The sequence below is a fragment of the Asterias amurensis genome, chromosome 1, assembly GCF_032118995.1.
Source record: "Asterias amurensis chromosome 1, ASM3211899v1".
In the NCBI taxonomy this organism is placed as follows: domain Eukaryota; kingdom Metazoa; phylum Echinodermata; class Asteroidea; order Forcipulatida; family Asteriidae; genus Asterias; species Asterias amurensis.
Window position 1 is genome coordinate 20,315,818 of NC_092648.1, and position 17,920 is coordinate 20,333,737.

At 38.4% G+C, this 17,920-nt stretch overlaps 1 protein-coding gene across 11 annotated transcripts in view; it reads left to right on the top strand.

Annotated features, from left to right (window-relative positions):
• The window catches only part of LOC139936758 (uncharacterized), a 204,797-nt gene that overhangs the window by 150,788 nt on the left and 36,089 nt on the right, over positions 1-17,920 (top strand). For 9 of the 11 annotated variants that reach the window (XR_011786055.1, XR_011786053.1, XM_071931687.1 and 6 more), the window contains 19 exons: positions 343-501; positions 997-1,209; positions 1,729-1,839; positions 2,537-2,557; positions 5,077-5,271; positions 6,372-6,497; positions 6,978-7,280; positions 8,353-8,679; positions 9,260-9,448; positions 9,986-10,123; positions 10,731-11,063; positions 11,500-11,808; positions 12,863-12,996; positions 13,541-13,778; positions 14,292-14,420; positions 15,289-15,486; positions 16,095-16,397; positions 16,977-17,170; positions 17,681-17,813. Coding sequence is in view for 9 of the 11 variants with exons in the window: in XM_071931687.1 (XP_071787788.1) it covers positions 343-501; positions 997-1,209; positions 1,729-1,839; positions 2,537-2,557; positions 5,077-5,271; positions 6,372-6,497; positions 6,978-7,280; positions 8,353-8,679; positions 9,260-9,448; positions 9,986-10,123; positions 10,731-11,063; positions 11,500-11,808; positions 12,863-12,996; positions 13,541-13,778; positions 14,292-14,420; positions 15,289-15,486; positions 16,095-16,397; positions 16,977-17,170; positions 17,681-17,813 (3,753 nt within the window). In the remaining 2 variants the exon portion in view is untranslated. The remainder of the gene's footprint in view (positions 1-342; positions 502-996; positions 1,210-1,728; positions 1,840-2,536; positions 2,558-5,076; positions 5,272-6,371; positions 6,498-6,977; positions 7,281-8,352; positions 8,680-9,259; positions 9,449-9,985; positions 10,124-10,730; positions 11,064-11,499; positions 11,809-12,862; positions 12,997-13,540; positions 13,779-14,291; positions 14,421-15,288; positions 15,487-16,094; positions 16,398-16,976; positions 17,171-17,680; positions 17,814-17,920) is intronic. The other 2 variants (XM_071931794.1, XM_071931883.1) reach the window with 1 other exon arrangement.

Consider the following 17,920-nt stretch of genomic DNA (forward strand, 5'->3'; position numbering starts at 1 on the left):
TTACAGCAATTATTGAAAAAAAAAATCACAATAGAAAAATGCAAAGATTTGTTAACTTTCTTTACACTAATTAAATGTGTCCTGGAGGCAAAACATTTTCTACAAATTCTTTGAATTATGAAACAATATTTATTGATCACAATAAAATAGATTGATTGAAATTTCAGTTAAGAAGGTGTGTTAAAATGATGGCATTTCCACCTTAACCCTCTAATACAGATTTCAAGAAGCTTTTGGTAACAGTTTTCTCAAATTCATTAATATCTTCCTCCATGAAATGAAAAGTAGTTAAAGAAATCTATAATAAAAAAAAAACATTTCCATTATCTTGTTTTATTTCAGGTTGAAGACAAGCAGACGAGACTAGAGCAAGCGTATGAGTTCCAGTCAACGTATCAGACTGCCCTTCAGAGAGTCTCTGGTTGGCTGGACAACATGCAACTCAAACTCTTCTCCTCCAATTGGCAGAAAGATACAGAGACTCAGCTAGCTGAACATGCGGTAAGGATCCCCAGATGACCAGAAACCCCATTTTACACAGTTCTTTGACAAACACCCAGAGCTTGCCCTACGCCTAGCTCAGTGAACAATGTCTCATAAAAACTCCTACGAGCTAGTAAACGCTACTTCTTAACTAGCTCTGTGGGCTTCATAGACCAACTCGACTGATCCAAGGCAATGTGTCCTTTTAAGCGCAAGGTCTGAGCACCCCTTAGTCCAGGGTACAATTTCTTAGAGCTGCTTAAGTAGAAAATTTCTGCAAAGCAAAAATAAGCAGGATACCTGTCACAAATAGTACACTTGACACGGTTTTTTGTTTGCTTGTTACCTAAAGCTTGTACACATAAATTGTTTTTGTCCTGAGCTACTTTATGTACTTAGGCAGCTCTATAAAATCGGGCCTAAATATATTTGCAGTTGATCCAAAAGCCTTTCACCACAGATCATTTGTAGGTAAAGCCATTTACCAGCCTATTTTTTCCCCCTCATGAACAGAACCTTCAAGAAGAGATCCACTCGTTCCAGGACCAGCTAGAGGTCATGAACGACTCTTGCCAAGCCGTCATGTTGGAAACCAACGAGCAGAGTAAGCAGTTGATCCGGCAGGCCCTGGGTGACCTCAACTCACGTATGTCAACACTGGAGACTGAAGCCCAGCAGAGAGAGCAAGAACTCATGGAGAAGAATAGGAGACAGAAAGCATTCCAGGTAGGGGGTGTTTGTGATTGCATGGGGAGAAGGACCCAATAGTGCATAGAGTCTTGAAAGTTCAGTTCATTTTTTCAGGCTGTGAAACCAAGGATTCTCAGAAAAGCAAACATAATCTCTATACTAGCAAAGAACCAAATGGAGAGAAGTGACAGTTTTAGATGTGGTAGGAAAAACCAAGTAGCATTATTCCAGGGAAAACCAACACAGCCAGGCAGGGATTGAAAATCCAATCCACATAGTGCCCCCAGCAGGATTTTAACCGGGGTCCTAGAGGTGGAAGGCAAGAAAAGATACCACTACGTCGACCTGACCGCCCCAAGTTACACAATATCTCACATTATGTCAATTCCATGCCCCAATTTTTACAGTTTGTTATTTTTATATATAAAGTTGATCGCACAAAAAATGAAAACTATCTGCAACTACTTTGTCAGCTCTACCAGTCATGTAAAATGCCTTTAAGTAATGACAGTATTCTCCCCTTTTTTTTCCCCGTCATGCTTTTATTTTTGTCAGGATGAGGTTCAGGTCTTCCAGGGCTGGTTGGGTGACGCAAAGAAGAAGCTGAACAACCAAGAAGAGTCTGAGAGTACGCTGTCACTAGAAGACAAGATCAACCAAAACCAGGTAAAATAAACCCTTTCACCAATTTCCCTTTGCACTCTCTTCACATGGGTATAAATGTTGTTGATATTTTGCTTCACAAGAAATGTGCTGATGGACTCATATGGTGTCATTTATTTTCATGGCTCATCAATATGTAATCATGGAGATCACATTGATTCTTCTACTCTGGGATTGGTATCGTCGTATTTAAAATGGCTACATCACTTACTTACCTGTTGAACAAATACTATGTTTGCCTAAATCTCTATGCTAGCAGGTAATTTCCTAAGAATTTCACAATTATAGCACCCTCTGCTGTTCTACCCACATCGCCTTGTGAAATATGAGCCACACTAACATCCTCTTTTTCTCTTAGCTGCAGGAAAGGCAATATTGTCATACTCAAGTGCCTTGATTTATCTTCTCTTTTCAGAACTGCTATAGTTTTATCAATAATTAAAGTGAAGAGTACGTAGAGTTGAGTTTGGTTTTGCAAATTTGTGCGCTTAATTCGCTTTGGATTCGCAGGAAGTATGAACCTAGGGTAATTCTCATAAGTTGGAGAGGACTGGCTCTGGGTCACTTTGATGTCACTGGTTACAATAAAAACCAAGGAGTATTAAAAGTTCTAGCTTGTACATCATAGAGTTTTTAAATCATGATAATATAACCACCATCTGCTCATACTGAATAACCTTCTTCCTTTGTTGAATGACAGCTACAACAGCAACAGATCAAGGTATAAATTCTAACTTGTTCTCTAGTTTCAAATCAATCTGTAGATTAGCTAGCCAATACTTCTGCTTCTTTTTCTGAAATGCTTGCCATGCGTACGATAGTGTACGTTATCTGAACGTGGATGTCCCCAATGCCTGTTTTTTATTTTTTGAGTATTGGGTTTAACTAACATTTGGTTTACTTTGGGGCTTTGGGAAGGGTTTATATTGTTAGGGACTAATCCTTTTTATAAGGTTTTCTTGATGTGTAGAAACCTTGTTATGCACGCTTGTAAAGTTTAAGTCTTGCGTGTCTTTTAGTGTCTGCCCAGTACTTTGTGTTTATATACACCATACCCCTCTCCTATGCCTCAAAGTTATAATGAAATTTGATGGTGAAGTGTTAAAGGGCATGCACACATTGAATGATGTTTATAAACAGATCTATAGTTTTTCAAATTAAAAAGATTTTCAACAAAACAAAAAAAGGAAAATTAAAGTCTGTCCCGAGCCAATAAGGCTCATAAGGTCAGGTTTTAATCTGGTTTCATTGGCATTAAACAACTGAGAAAAATTAGATTCCCTCTGGACAGGATGCCAGTCCATCGCAGATTACCTAAGCTCTCATCGATACTGGTCGGAGAGAAGCCATTATGATAAAGTGCCTTGCTCAAGGACACAGGTGTCATTACCGACCAGGGTTCAAACCCACATTCAGAACTTTCAGAACTTGAGGGATCACTGATCCACATCAGTTATTCCTCTTATCTTGCAAATGATGTTAAATCGGCGTAAGAGTTTCTCAAAGTACCTAAATTTCTTTTATTTACCCAAGTTTTGTAAGGACAACGCAGTATTCTGATTGCCAGTATTGTAGTGCCCTTTTAAAACAAAGTGTCATTGTGCATGATTTACACATTACTTGTGTTACTGTGTGGAGGCCTGTATCTTTCATAAGTTACCTGAAAACATGGAATTGACGAGTATAAATGGCGCACAGTCCCTTTGCATTTATTAGTTTCCCTAATGTCCATTCCGGAAACTTTCTCAACCCTTGGGCGAAACCAGTGCTTAGGTTTCTTTTTCATGCGCCACTCTTGTACTAGCTGTAGAAGACACATTACGTGTACATTGCCTTCTTGGCCATACAGCATATTACATCCACTCATTCTTTGCATTTAGAAGAGCAGTCAAAGTTTTGCAAAAAATAGGTAATGACCTGACATGACTCTAGCAGATTCTTTTGCAAAAAATAGTTAATGATATAACATTGCGAACCTAGCAGAGTAAAAAAAAAGAAGAAAAAAAAAAAAAAATAGTAAGTGGCCTAATGTTTCGACCCTAGCAGAGTCTTTCTTTAAAAAATAGTTAATGGTCTGATTTCGCCACCCTAGCAGAGAAATAGAAAGACTCTACTAGGGTCGAAACGTCAGGCCATTAACTATTTTTTGGTTGGTAAGCAATTTGCAATAGCTAGTACTATTTTCTCGTTCAAAGTGTTGTCATACTTCTAAGCTAAAAAGCATAGGTTTAGCATTTACATCAGAGTTTCTGCACGCCTTTCAAATCATTTGTTGCAGAGCATAGTGAGAAGAAGCTTAATACAGGAAATATGGATTACTGACAGTTTAAATTTAAATTTGATTTTGGGTTTAAAAGAAACTTTAAATTATATGAAATAGTTTTAACTATTTCTTTATGCTTCTTGATTATTAGTGAAATGAGATTGCTATTAAAGACACTGGACACTATTGGTAACTGTCAAAGACTAGTCTTCACAGTTGGTGCATCTCAACATATGCACAAAATAACAAACCTGTAAAAATTTGAGCTCAATCGGTCGTCAAAGTTGCGAGATAGTAATGAAAGAAAAAACACCCTTGTCACACGAAGTTGTGTGCTTTCAGATGCTTGATTTGGAGACCTCAAATTCTAAATCTGAGGTCTCGAAATCAAATTCGTGGAAAATTACTTCTTTCTCAGAAACTACATTACTTTAGAGGGAGCTGTTTCTCATAATGTTTTATACTATCAACCTCTCCCCATCACTCGTTACCAAGAAAGTTTTTTATGTTAATAATTATTTTGAGCAAATACCAATAGTGTCCAGTGCCTTTAACAACACAGCTGGTTTAATGAGCTCAGTTCAGGGAGTTTTAATACTTTGTTTTTTAACATCAAGCATGGAGACAATTTACCCTGCTGCAAGGAAGGGGGAGCACACAAAAATACATGCATTGTTTTGAAAGACAAATGAAACCCTTTAGAACCTATAATTGAACTCGCCATTATCGTCATGGAACACAATACATTGTCTGTAGTATACCCTTTAAAGGCTTTATGAAACATTGTTTTTGTTCCAACAATAGGACAAGTCTGTTAAACTGCCTTTTTTAACAACATATTTTTTGCTGAAAATAATATATAAATCTGCAAAGTGTAGTAATTTCTGCTTGAAAGTGCATTGTGGCTGTTAGTCTGGTCTGTTCAGTATTTTGTAACTGCAAAAAATTAGAACTTTGTAAACAAATTTTTACTGCAGAATCTTGAAAGTGAAATCCAGCAGAATGAGATGAAGTTACGAGAGGTCGTCGAGAAGGGAGATCAGTTGCTGAACGCTGACCCCCAGACTCCAGCTGTTGGGAATGAAGTCAGCATGCTACAGGCCGGATGGGAGGACTTGTATCGACAAGCTGGCGTTAGGAGGAGACATCTTAACAAAGCTAAAGTACTTCAGGTATGTATTTTTGGTTTGCGGTAACACCATGTGTGTATCTACTTGCCAGGTAGAGTTTGTTCTTAGAGAGCTGTCTTGCTTTATTCTATTGCCGCGGAGTAGATAATCGGGGGTTCCGGAGACTTCTCAGTTCTGAAAAGAACTGTCCTGCTTTTTAACTATTACCAGGGCGGATGGTATAGAAAATAGACTTGGACTACTACTTTAGCTTATAGGATCGTAATTACCTGTACTGCCGCGGAGTCAGTTCTGAATTGGTCTCAACGTTTCGACTAGCTTGCTCTAGTCATCGTCAGGTATGGTAGCAGTTCAAACTGGAATCTACTTTATTACAGCTGCTGACAAGCAACATTGATAAAGATTGAACAGAGATATACATAGTTTTTGCCTGAAATGCTATAGTTATTAAGTAGGGAGTAAAACTACATGCATTAGTTTTGATCTTGCCAGACCAAAACTTATTGTTTAACTCTCTTCGAATTTGAAAACAGGAAAATTTTAAAGTTTTCTTTCACTATCTTGACATATTGAGCTTGAATTTTCACCGATTTGTTATTTGAGTACATGTCGGGTCAAACAAAGTGAGGTTACTGGTCTTTCACAATTACAAATGTGGTTTATGTGCTTTAAAGTATGCAACATTTGATTAACACTTAACAAACTTTTCTCTGCAAAGTAGGTTATCAGCAAAAACTCCATGTAAATGTGTATTGCCTGAGACGGTGCCACACTGATTTCCGCTAATCAAACACGTACATTTTGCCCATGATTTATTTGTTTATATATTTAAGGAGCAAATGTTCAATAGTCTAACGGACATTAACAAGGTCAATGAACAGAATAAAATTTAGAATCAGTCTGAAGGCTGTTAAAAGAAAAGTTCTGATTGGCCAATCACATGGCCCACTTTGGCTCAGAGTTTCTAAACAAGTATAAAAGAAAAACAAAACTATATCGTATCTAGGAAATATTTTTCTTATTGTTACGTAGCTGTTTGACAGTTTGATAGAATTGACTGAACTCATTTCAAATTCTTCAATCCATTTAAACAGTTAAAATAAAAAAACATTAACCAAAGTGTGATTTGTTTAACTTTCCAGGAGCAATACCACAAAATAATTCAAGACTACATGGAGTTCTTGGACACGGCAGAGCAGAAGCTGAGTCAAGATGAAGTCATTGCCACCGATGCACGTAACCTGAGAGAACAACTAGAGAAACACAAGGTCAGCTTTTAATGATACTATTGTCAATCTGGACTTATTTATTTAGATTTGATTTTTTTGAATTTGTTTTCCTGAGCCATAGCGGTTTTCTTAACTGTAGTAATTAGTGTTGCACATTTTATTTAAATAATAGCAAAACAGTTATGGCCATAATCATACTTTATATCGATATGACTTGGGCCCAGTTTCATATAGGCGATAATTAGCACAAAAACTTGCTAAGCACAGAAAAGTATTGCTTAGCAGAAACAGGTTACCAGCCAAACATTACAGTTTGCAGTGTCCTGACTAGTGCCCCACACAATTTTTGCTCAGCAAAGAAATCTTTCAAGTGATATTTTCTGCTCAACCCCTTTATGAAATTGGACAACTCGCAGCCAATGACATATCTTTATTGAGCTCAAAGAGGGCACTGTTTTGGGCTATTGGCATTGTATACCAGCGGTCTAATGAGCTGTCACTGTTTTTCTATTTGCACAGGAGTTCTTCAGTGATCTAGGCACCCACCACCTCACTATCGAATCCATCGCCCAGAAAGCTGATCCCTACACCCAAGAGCTCTTCACCAGCCAGCGGTCACTCCTTGACCAGCGCAGCCATGCCATCCAGGCCAAGGCCACAGTTAGAGGTCAGATGCTAGAGAGACTAGTGACTGACTGGGGTCAATTAGAGAAGAGTATCGAGGAATTGAAAGGCTGGCTGGGGCACGTTGAGGCTCAGCTTCCAAGCAGTATTGACGACGCTACACAGGAGAGTGTGCAGAAAGGCATTCACAAGTACCAGGTGAGAGAGCAACAACAACAGGGCCCAATTACATAGAGCTACATGTGCTTGAGCATAAAAAGAAGCTAAGCAAAACAAAGAATGCTTACCAAACTAAGGCTACCAGCCAAAATACCATGTCACAAGTTCAGTTTGTAACTGGTATCCTGCATATTTTTCCTTAGCAGACACTTGTTAAGCAATATTTGCTGCTTAAGAAGCTCTTTGGCCCAGCTTATTCTCAGATAACCCCCAAGAAATGTTAACCTAAATGAAAGCTGAACTGAAATGAGTCAACCAACTTCTGAGATATTTAACCAAATTGCAACCTGATTGGTCAAATGTTCACAAAGTGCAATTTGCATATAGGTCACCCACCCCAACAGTCAATGACAGATATGGCTAGCCTTTTTTGGCTTGCGTCCAACCCTAAAACTAGGGCTAGTCTAACCACAGATGTTGCCCAACAAATGGGTGACACAATGAAGATAGGATCTGCAAATTACAGAACCTTATGCTTACTGAGGGTTCTCTGTAGTAAATAATGTATTTTAATCTTTCTTGTGATAGAATGACTTAGAATTAGTCAATTTCACTTCAATTCAAATATTTAGTGTACCACATTGCTTTAGCGAGGCTGTACCTGTTATTAACTTTACATCACTGTTCACCGACTCTAAACAAACCTTTTATGTTGTATTTGTTGATGCGTAAGAATCAAATTGAACTGACAGCTTGACATTTTGCTCAATGCCATTTGGTTATTTATTGCTTTTGTGGTTTTTCTATTTCCTGTTGGTGTCAGAGACATTTCACTTTGGCAATCCAGAAAACTTGTTATCCTTTGATCATGAACCATTGTGTGGATGGAAAGCGGCTACCTTGTTTTCCAATTCACCCCCCCCCCCCCCCCAAAAAAAAGAAGTTTTTAAAAAAGTGCTAATTTCGGAACTTATTTGGAGTGAAAATTATGCTTACTACCCTTTCAAATAAATTGCCTTCCCTCCCGTGCAACTACTCCATATTTTGTATTGTTCTTTTAAATCAAGCTAGCCCCTGATTAATGTTCTGTTTCTATTTTATCCTCTTACAGGCCATGACAAACCTTCTGAGTGACCGTAAACCCACCTTACATCAAGTACTTAACCGCGGCCAATCCCTCCTTAAGAACGTCACCTCGGTCAAACTGGAAAATCAACTCCTGGACCTGTCCGAGAAGTGGGCATCTGTCCAGGCTAAGATCAGCCAGGAGTTGGCGATGTTGAACAGCCTCCTGGCAGAGTGGAAGGCCTTCCTGGAGGAGTCTGCAGGATTCCTGCCGTGGCTGAAGAAAGCTTCTAAGGAACTCATGGCGTGGAGCAAACCTAATCAGGAACTCCATGAAGTGGGACCCATCGTTGCACAGTTGGACAAGTTCATGGTAAGGATGAGATTTTTTTTTTAATTAACAACTCTTAAAAAAATTGCACTGTTTAAAAAATAACTGAAGAGGATTCAAAGCAGGCCTTGAATTTCATGGGGCAGAGCAATTTTTCTCCGGTAAGGGGCACTTCGATGAGGAAAATTAAAATTTGTATATGAATTTTTCAAAGGGCACCTCAGGAAAAGCATCTCTAGGGCACTCCGGCAATTAGTTTGGGTGCCATGGTTTGTTTCCAGACCTGCCATAGTATCAGCGCAAACAGAGCACTTTTGTAAACGTCGGACCTTAGCCGGGTTATGCAAAGGAAACTCGCGTAGTAAGCACAAAATCGACCGATAAGCTCTATGAAATTTGCTCCAGGTAGTTCAACATTGGATGAACCATTTTCTTACTTCATGTTCTAAATTCTCATTTACTATTTAGCAGCTGAACTTGCTCCGCTCATGGAATACTTTTCATGAAATGGTTACATTTATTGAAGCATCAGCCAAAATTATTGCTATTCAAACTAGCCTATCTAAAGCATGTCTCATATTAAAACAAAATGCTACATTAAATCTTTGTTGTGTCAACACAGTTGTTCCGTAAGGACGTGGAGCGCCACACTGCAGTCAAGGAGTCAATCTGCAACCATGGCCAACAGCTGATAAAAGTCAAGAAGTTAAACACACAGCCAATCACAGAGAAGCTATGTTTGATTGACAGCCAATGGAGCGAATTACAGAATGAGTTGCCTCATGTGCAGGAGGAGCTACATCAACTTCAGGTCAGTGGAGTTTGCAAAAAGTTTGTTCCTGTTTTACCGGTTTTATTTTGACGTGTCGAGGCTGAGTTGTCTTGCGCACTGGGCGTTTCTGAACAACAGAGAGTGGGTTTGAGTGCTGGTCTATCTTGAGACTTGTGTCCTTAAGCAAGACACTTAACGAAAGATGGGAAGTACATGTAAAGCCAAAGGCTTTAGAATATATAAATGTGTCATAAAAAGTCTTGTGAAAAAGCTTAATGACATACCAACATTTTGGACGGCACATAATGTGTTTGTTGGGAAAGGTAAAACTGTCTTCTATGTTGTGTGTAATTGAAGTTACAATAAACAAAGTATTAAAAAAATAAGGTTGAAGGAATCGTAATTCTCAGCTTGTGTAACTATTTGATTATTAGCTTTTGAGAAAGGCTTTGCTAAAACATCAAGCCCTTTTTTAGGTTTTGCATTTATATAGGTCCTTTTGGTTGGTAAACAGTTTGCAACAGCTAATTCCTTTTTTCTATTTGACGATTATTATTGTTGTGTGATTGTCACTAGATGGATCTGCTACCATCGAGACAAGCTTTGAATGAGCTGATGATGTGGATGGATGCCTTGGAGAGAGTCTTAGACAGTCATAAGGGTGAAACGTTCTGCAGCTCAGCTGAAGTAGATGCAATGAGACATGTCTACAGGGTAAGGGCTCATCTTGGTGTCTGTGTCAGTTACTGACATTAAGTTTGTAATTTTCCAAAAATACAGAAGACAATGATTTAGGCAACGTCACTTTTGGTGTCACTTTGCTCAAAATACGTGGATAATAGAAAATCCACCACTCACTGGATCACTGCCAGTACACAGGCATGATATTTTTCCAATTAAAGTCTGGTTTTCAATGCTATAGCCCTTTGGAAAAATCAGGAAAATTGTGATTAAATCTTTTATTGCTCTTTGGAAAAAATCTGAAAAATCACACTAGAAAAAAAAACACACTTATAATGGCTTGGATGTTCTACTGGCACCTACATCAGGGGAATTTGAGATGCGGTCTGAGATCTGTGTACCTTGGTGGCGTCACAAAATTGAGCTTCTATTTTTAGTGTTAGTGTGGAGTGCTACCAAAACTATTATTGACATTCGACAAATTCATGAATACGGCCATTTGGTGCAAAATTTCCTTTGCTGTGTGAAAGTCTTGTATAGAATTTGTTTACTCCTCCCAACACTTTGACGCTAAAACTTTGGGGGTTTTTTAAGTTAAATCTTGTTTTACTAACACATGGGTTCTTCTTTAATATTTCAGGGTTATAAGATCGACCTTACAACCAAACTTTTGACCAAAGAGTTTGTCAACCAATCCATCCTCCACATGAGCCAAGACCTAGAATCCAAGCGAGAAGACAAGACGGACTTTGCCGAGCGTCTTGGGACGATGAACAAACGCTGGCAGACCCTCAATGTGACCATCTCCGAGGAAGTCAAACATCTAGAATTCCTGATGAAGGACTGGCTGGAGTACGAGAGACTCGTCAAGGAACTCGAGACATGGTTTGAGAAGCAGGAGGAGAAACTCAAGAAGTACGAGGGGAAAGTTGGACATGAGACAAGCGTTCAACAAGCTGTTAAGATGTGCCAAGTAAGTAATGGTTACCACCTTAAGTTTGTTAAGTTGTGCCAAGTAAATGATGTTACCACCTAAAGTTTGTAGAGCAGGACGCCATTTTTTTCTTGAATTTTTTTTATTTATTTAAATACAACAAAGCGAAAAGCTTTGAAATCAATTTTGGGTGCCCTTGCCAAGCAGTCTGGTGTTGTCAGCAGCAGAGTGTGGGTTCGAATCCCGGTCAACCAACATTTGTGCTCGTCCGGCCTTGTAATGTTAGGTGATATCTCATTTTTAAACAAATTTTAAACTTAAAAAATAATTCATTGTGAAAATTTGATGTATGAAAAGTATAAGTCAGTGTAGAAACAAAAGGTTTAGAATATTTGTTTTTTGCGATGAGGTTACATTTTGAATGGAATAACAACATGGCCTTCACCTCGCTTTTAAATCTCCTTGTATTTTCCAGACCATAGAAGATTCCATCGAAACCAAAGGATCCGACATCAAACGAATCAAACAAGCCGGCCTGACCCTAACAACAAGAGAAACCGTCCTTCAAACAACCAAAGATCTCGAGCAATCTCAAGCCGACCTCAAGACCCTCCTCATGACCCTCCGAGGTCTTCTAATCACCTCCCTGGAGCAGTGGAGGATGTACCATGAGTGCCTACATAATGTATCCAACTGCCTCGGCAAAGCAGAGTATTCAGTCAGTCGGGTTGGCATGGCAACAGGCACGGTTGACTCGCTTGAATTCCAGCTGAACAAATTCAAGGTGAGAGCTGGAAAAAAATCCATAGATTTTGTTTTTTCCCCCACATTATTATTTGTTATACACTACACTTGCATAGTTTGTGATGAACTTAATTACTTACCAATATTGTTGAGAAGTTGCGGTTCAAAACACATTCCTTTCAAATTGTTTTTGTTCACCCATAAATATTTTATTTGAATTTATCCAGTGAGTTTCTAACGTAGTTAATTACTTCAGAAATATTGTTAAAGTAATACTGTTGCGTCTTTCATCATATGTTATTTTTATCTCCATCTTTTCTGTTAAAATACATCCCATTGCAGGAATTACATCAATATAAGGTTTGCAAGGTTACCTTTTGTTTGCCCAGTTTTATCTCTTATTCAAAGAATTGTATTCAAGAATTACTCTGTCAAGTTTGGGTGTGAAGGAGTTAGTTTGATCATTGTCATACACTGATCAAATGTTCTCGTTTCTGTTTGCCGTGCAACTTTTTCTGCAATTTCAGAACTGTCTTATAAGTTAATAAGCTCGTGGAATACGGAAAAATATAGCGCTTCTGCGTCCTATATCCAACGAGGCCGAAGGCCGAGTTGGATATAGGACGCAGATGCGCTATTTTTTCCGTATTTCCATGAGCGGGCGTGTGATAATGTATTTATCTTCAAGCAAACTTGGCGCGTGACAGAGAACACACAAGATGCAGGTAGTGATATTAGCCGTGCAATATAGGTTTTTATCACCACTCCATTCTGCAATTCTGATTGGTGGATTAGCGCGTACTTGAAGATAAGTTTTGTTTACATTCATCTTTATAACCAAACTTCTTCAAAATATGAAATGATTTCTCCAGTTTCCTTTTAGTGTCATGTGTCAAAGTTTTAACATGCCACATTGTGATTTGCTGAGTGTATTACTTCCACCATTAATACTTGAAGTGTTTTCAATTGTTTTGGAAGATTTGTCCTTTCGGGCGTCGGCCATCCCATGGTGGTCTGATTTCCAGATTTTTGAAAGATCTTCGACTGCCTGTCTTAGTAATGTTAAATAATTCAACGGTTTGTACTCTATGCAGGAACTGCAAGCTGAGTTTAAGAGTCATCAAGTACAGCTGATCAATCTATGCAAGCTAGCCGACAATCTTGGGAGTGTATGTAAACCATCAGTGTGTGAAGCCTTGGATCGGACGGTCAATGATATGACAACAAGGTGAGTTCAAATCGCCAGTGAATTTTTTGTCTTGTTTTACATGTATTTGGATTCTTTTTTCATTTGATGTCTCTCTGATCTGTTAAATTAAAGAACTCTGGGCATGTTTAGATTTGTATAAGTCATGGAGCTGGAACCAACATAACATAAGCTTAAGATTGTGTGTTGTTTTACACATTTCAAGAAACAGTACTAATTTGGTCAAAATGTAATGCTGCTATTTATACAGCTTCTATATAGCCCTTGATCAACAGGTACTCAAAGCACTCAATATTTTTTGACAGTTATACAAAGCTGTTTAGAGTTATAAAATCCATAAAGCTTAGACACTATGAATGCACAAGTAAGTTTGTGAATTTTGGCGCATTGTCTTGAGTTTTGGTACTGAACTTTTAAATTATATTGCACAAGACTTCAGTGGCTAATTTGAAATGTGTGTTTTAAAAAAAGTATCTCAGATTTGTGAGCAAGTATTTTATACATTATTTATTACATTTGTTTTAGATACACCTCTAATTTCCATATCACCCTCCTTCCAATGTAGATGGAACACCGTGGACTACCAACTCACAGACACCGTTCTCCTGTTTGAGAAATCATGGTTACTATGGCAACAGTTTGAGGAAAAGCATGATGGCATTCAGTCCTGGCTCGGTGGAAAAGAGATAGAGTGTGAAGATGCAATGACCATTCCAGATGAGTCAGACACAGTGATAGATCCAATGTCAGACATAGCGACAGACACAGTGACAGAGAGGGAGGGGCAACTACTGACATGCAGGGTACAGTCATCTCTACTTTTCTCTGATGCGTAATTGATATGAAAACCTTGTAATAACTAGCAAGTTTTTCTGTAACCGATTGATAAAGGAACAGGCGGTTGAAGCTAGACTGTCAATTTGAATAACCTGTCAAGGAGGCATCATAAACAGTAAATGTGCCTCCAGTGTGTCTGACCTGGTTCCTCTTTATCAGGGTGTTTTAGCATGAAACCAGGCCTTCTGCTTCTTCTCACCCATACTGTCTTGCTTTGCTGAGATGTTGAACGAAGAGCCACTCCAACAACTTTATTCCATGTACTGCATCTCTTTGGAGCTCCTTGCCTGTTGCATGTTTTCCTCCATCTTATAATGAAGACTGTTTTAAGAGGAACATAAATTTCTATCTTCAGCTCCCCTGAGTTATTTTCATCTTTAATGTTTTCTTCTTATAGCCCCTTACCAAGAGTTGCATTTTTGTTTTAAAAAAAACTTAATAAAAATATCATTCTTCTAACCTGCTTTACTGATAAACAGAAACTGCTTGAGGAGTTGTCATCTTATCATGAGATTGAGACGTTACGTAACCTGGTAGATCAGCTGACTAGACATATGGATGGAACCACAGCCAATAACATCTCCTCAAGAAGACGAGTACTCTCCCTGGTAAGACAGCGTTCTGCTTAAATTATAGGGACATAACAATAAATAAATAATAATGGGTATTTTTATTGTGCCTTTAATAAGATCAAAGCACTTCACAGTAAACTTAGATTCTCTAAACAGAAATAGAAAAGTGGAAGGTTAGATTTTTGATTGGTTGCTGTCTGCGCTTTTGCACTTTGGGCTATGAAAGTGTTTTGAAATTGATATGGTTAGAATATAATGATTTTTGGGGGTGAACAAAGAATTGACTAGAGTGGGATTCGAACCAACGACCTCCAGATTAATGTGCAGGGCGCTCTACCAACTGAGCTATCTAGCCCTATATTGGCGGTGTCCCTATTTTGTCAATATCTTTGTTCGGGGGGGGCCAGTCAGAAGCCATACAACCGTTAACTGCCGTGTAGCCAGGGATCACACCCAAATTACGATACAACCTGGGAAACGGCAGCCAGGGGATCACCTTCAGGGGATTTTTTTCTTCAGATATCAATATAAACCACAAGGGAAACTGACTGGGTAAATTTTACCCAGTCAGTTTCCCTTGTGGTTTAGAATATAATGAAACATACAAATATTCCTTGACATTGTGTGGTTTTCCTTTTATTTTGTGCGCTAACAAAGTGCACCATTTTTTTAAGTAAAAATTTCGGCTTTGTGTGCAATATACATTGTACAATGTTCACTTTATAATTTGTATCTTTGAATTATATCTTTCTCCGTTATTGCTTGTTGTGTATTTTATGTGCTGCACTGCGGAATACGGTCTAGTACATAAGCTAGATCATCATGGCATATTTTAAATGGCTGTCAACATCTTTTCCACACTGGTTAAGCAATCTTGACAACAAATATTTCCTCCGGTACACAGAAACAAGAGAGCCTCTGCAAGTCGCTCCGACGTTTCATCAAGATGCAAGAGGCAGATCTGAAGATGCAGAAGCAGTTCAGAGAGAGGACACAGAAGATGCTTGTCTGGCTTGAAGATACCACTGATGTTATCAATATGGATGATCCAAATCAGTCCTCAGATGAGAAGTCCATTCGAGATCGCATGACGCAACTTAAGGTGAGAGACTGCTGCGATCTGTCGTCTGCGTGCTTACTGTCTGTGAAATATGCTGTACAGATAAAATTGAGGTGTAGAAATTGCCTCAAAGCAGATGCACAAAATAAACTACAAACAGGATTCTTCTATGGGTTCTGTTTCAATGGGAGGGGCTGATGCAGCAATTTTTCCACATGTTTTGAGATTCATTATTATTTTCAAATAAATCTAATTATTTACAAAGATAGAAAAGAAGAGTATATATTTGGTAAAATGATGACTATGACAACTTACTTGGTAAGAAGCACTGCAGCTGTTGATAATGTGTGACACTTTGAGAAACAATTATCTTCAAAGAAATGTGGGTTTACAGAGAGGCATTGAAAATAATATGAGAAACGTTTCTGCATGAAACGTTTCTCAGAATGTGTGTTCAAATTAACACCAAAAGGCAATACTTTGCTTGAGAACGAAACAAATCGCTTAACCTGTTTTAACTTTCACAAATCAAATGTGTTCCCGGAAAAAATATTTCTGTCAAGGCTTAGAAATTAGTTTAAACTACATGATTATAAGTTTGTTTAAAAGTATACCTTTAAAATTGGTTAATCTTTGATTTCTTCTTGCAGGAGTCGATGGTTGCATTCAGTGGGCGCCAGTCGGAGCTCAACTCATTGAATGAGATGGGTTACCGGCTAAGTCTCAACCGTCATAACGCGGCAGACCTCTGCCTCGTCAACAACAAATGGAACGCCCTCTTTGGGCGGGTTTGTGAGAAGTTCCGTCGTCTTCAAGGAGTGCTGCTCCAACAGCAGAGCTTTGCCCAGAAGTGCACCTCATGGAGTAACTTCATCGAGGAGACAGAGAAGAACCTGGCTGTGGTGATTGCAGGAAGCTTCTCGGAGCTGCAAGATCAACAAAAGGTTTACGAGGTAGGAATACATTGCTCTCAAGAAAATATGTGTATAAATAAAGCTAATTTGGAGTTGAACAAAGACAAAATTGATTAAAATGAGATTTAAACCTATGACCTTTGGATTAACCTGCTAGCGCTCTACAATCTGAGCTATGTAGCTCTTATGTTGGCGGTCTCCCTATTTTGTCAATATCTTTGTTCGGGAGACCCGGTTAGAGGCTGTTTTACTGCAGTATAGCAGGGATCACACCAAAGGTTACGAAACAACATGGGAAGTGGCAGCAGAGGGATAAAGCAATTGACCAACAAATGGGCTGTGGTCAATTGCCTGAAATGTTCATTGGGTTCTCAACCCATAGCAGAACATTGCTCAAAGTTTGGATATCTAATTACTCACCAATGAACGCTTTTATATTTTGTCAAATAATTTGGCGCAAAAAGAAGAAGACAAAATAAAAAGATGCCACCAACCGATTTATAATACTGTGAGTTAATAAATTGATTTGTTTTCTGTTCTAAGCTATCATCTTGTTTTATGTGGACATTCTCGCTATGAAAACAATCATTTATTGACGCATATTAATCTTGTCCACAGCTGTTTGAATCTGATATCTTCAACCGTCAGCAAATCTTGTTCTCGATCATCAACGACGGTCAGCGGATGGTACAGGAAGGAGACCTGGATGACCCGGAGGAGTTCAAACATCAACTGGATCAGCTGAGTGAGCAGTGGCAGAGTGTGATCCGAAGGACCGCCGTTAAGAAAGACGATATTGAGAAAAACATCAGGTAAAGTTTCTCTGATTGTCGTCATAAAAAGCCAGTTTCTAAAGACAAATTGAAGTTTTAATAGATGGAACTTTTGCATCGGGGATAAAATATATTATTGGGTGTATACGAAAAGATAAAAAAGAAACTTTGAACAGAAGATTTTAACTTAATAAATGACGTTCACATGCTCCAGAATTTATTATTATTATTATTATTTTAAAAAAAATTGTGTTATTTAATGACCGAAACCATTTACAAATAAGTTTCAAATAATTGTGCGTTAATAATATTTTTTTTGGACAAATGTAGCGAAAAGCCAGAATTCATACTTACTTGAGGTTTTTGTGTTATTTAGTGACAGAAACCATTTAAAAACATCTTTGCTACAAATATAGGAAATAGAGCATCTAAGACTAATTTACACATTTTTTTAAAATGCCATTTGGTTTATATGAACCGCCAAAGTTTGTATGGTTGCCTGAATATGATTGATTGATTAACTGAGTTTGAACGTGATTTGTTTGGTAGAGAGTGGCAGTCATATCATCAGATGTTGAATAAGATGCAAGAATGGTTAGACGAGATAGAAGAAGAAGTAAGAACATACGAGATCACGACCGCTCCACTCCAGAGAATCAGGAGCCTTGCTGACCAGGCAAAGGTAATCTCACCATTTACTTCCTTATCTTTGACATTGAAGCTTCAATTAAGAATCTACTTTTAAATACCTGGGGCCAATATTCATGGGGCTGCTTAACCATGAGATGC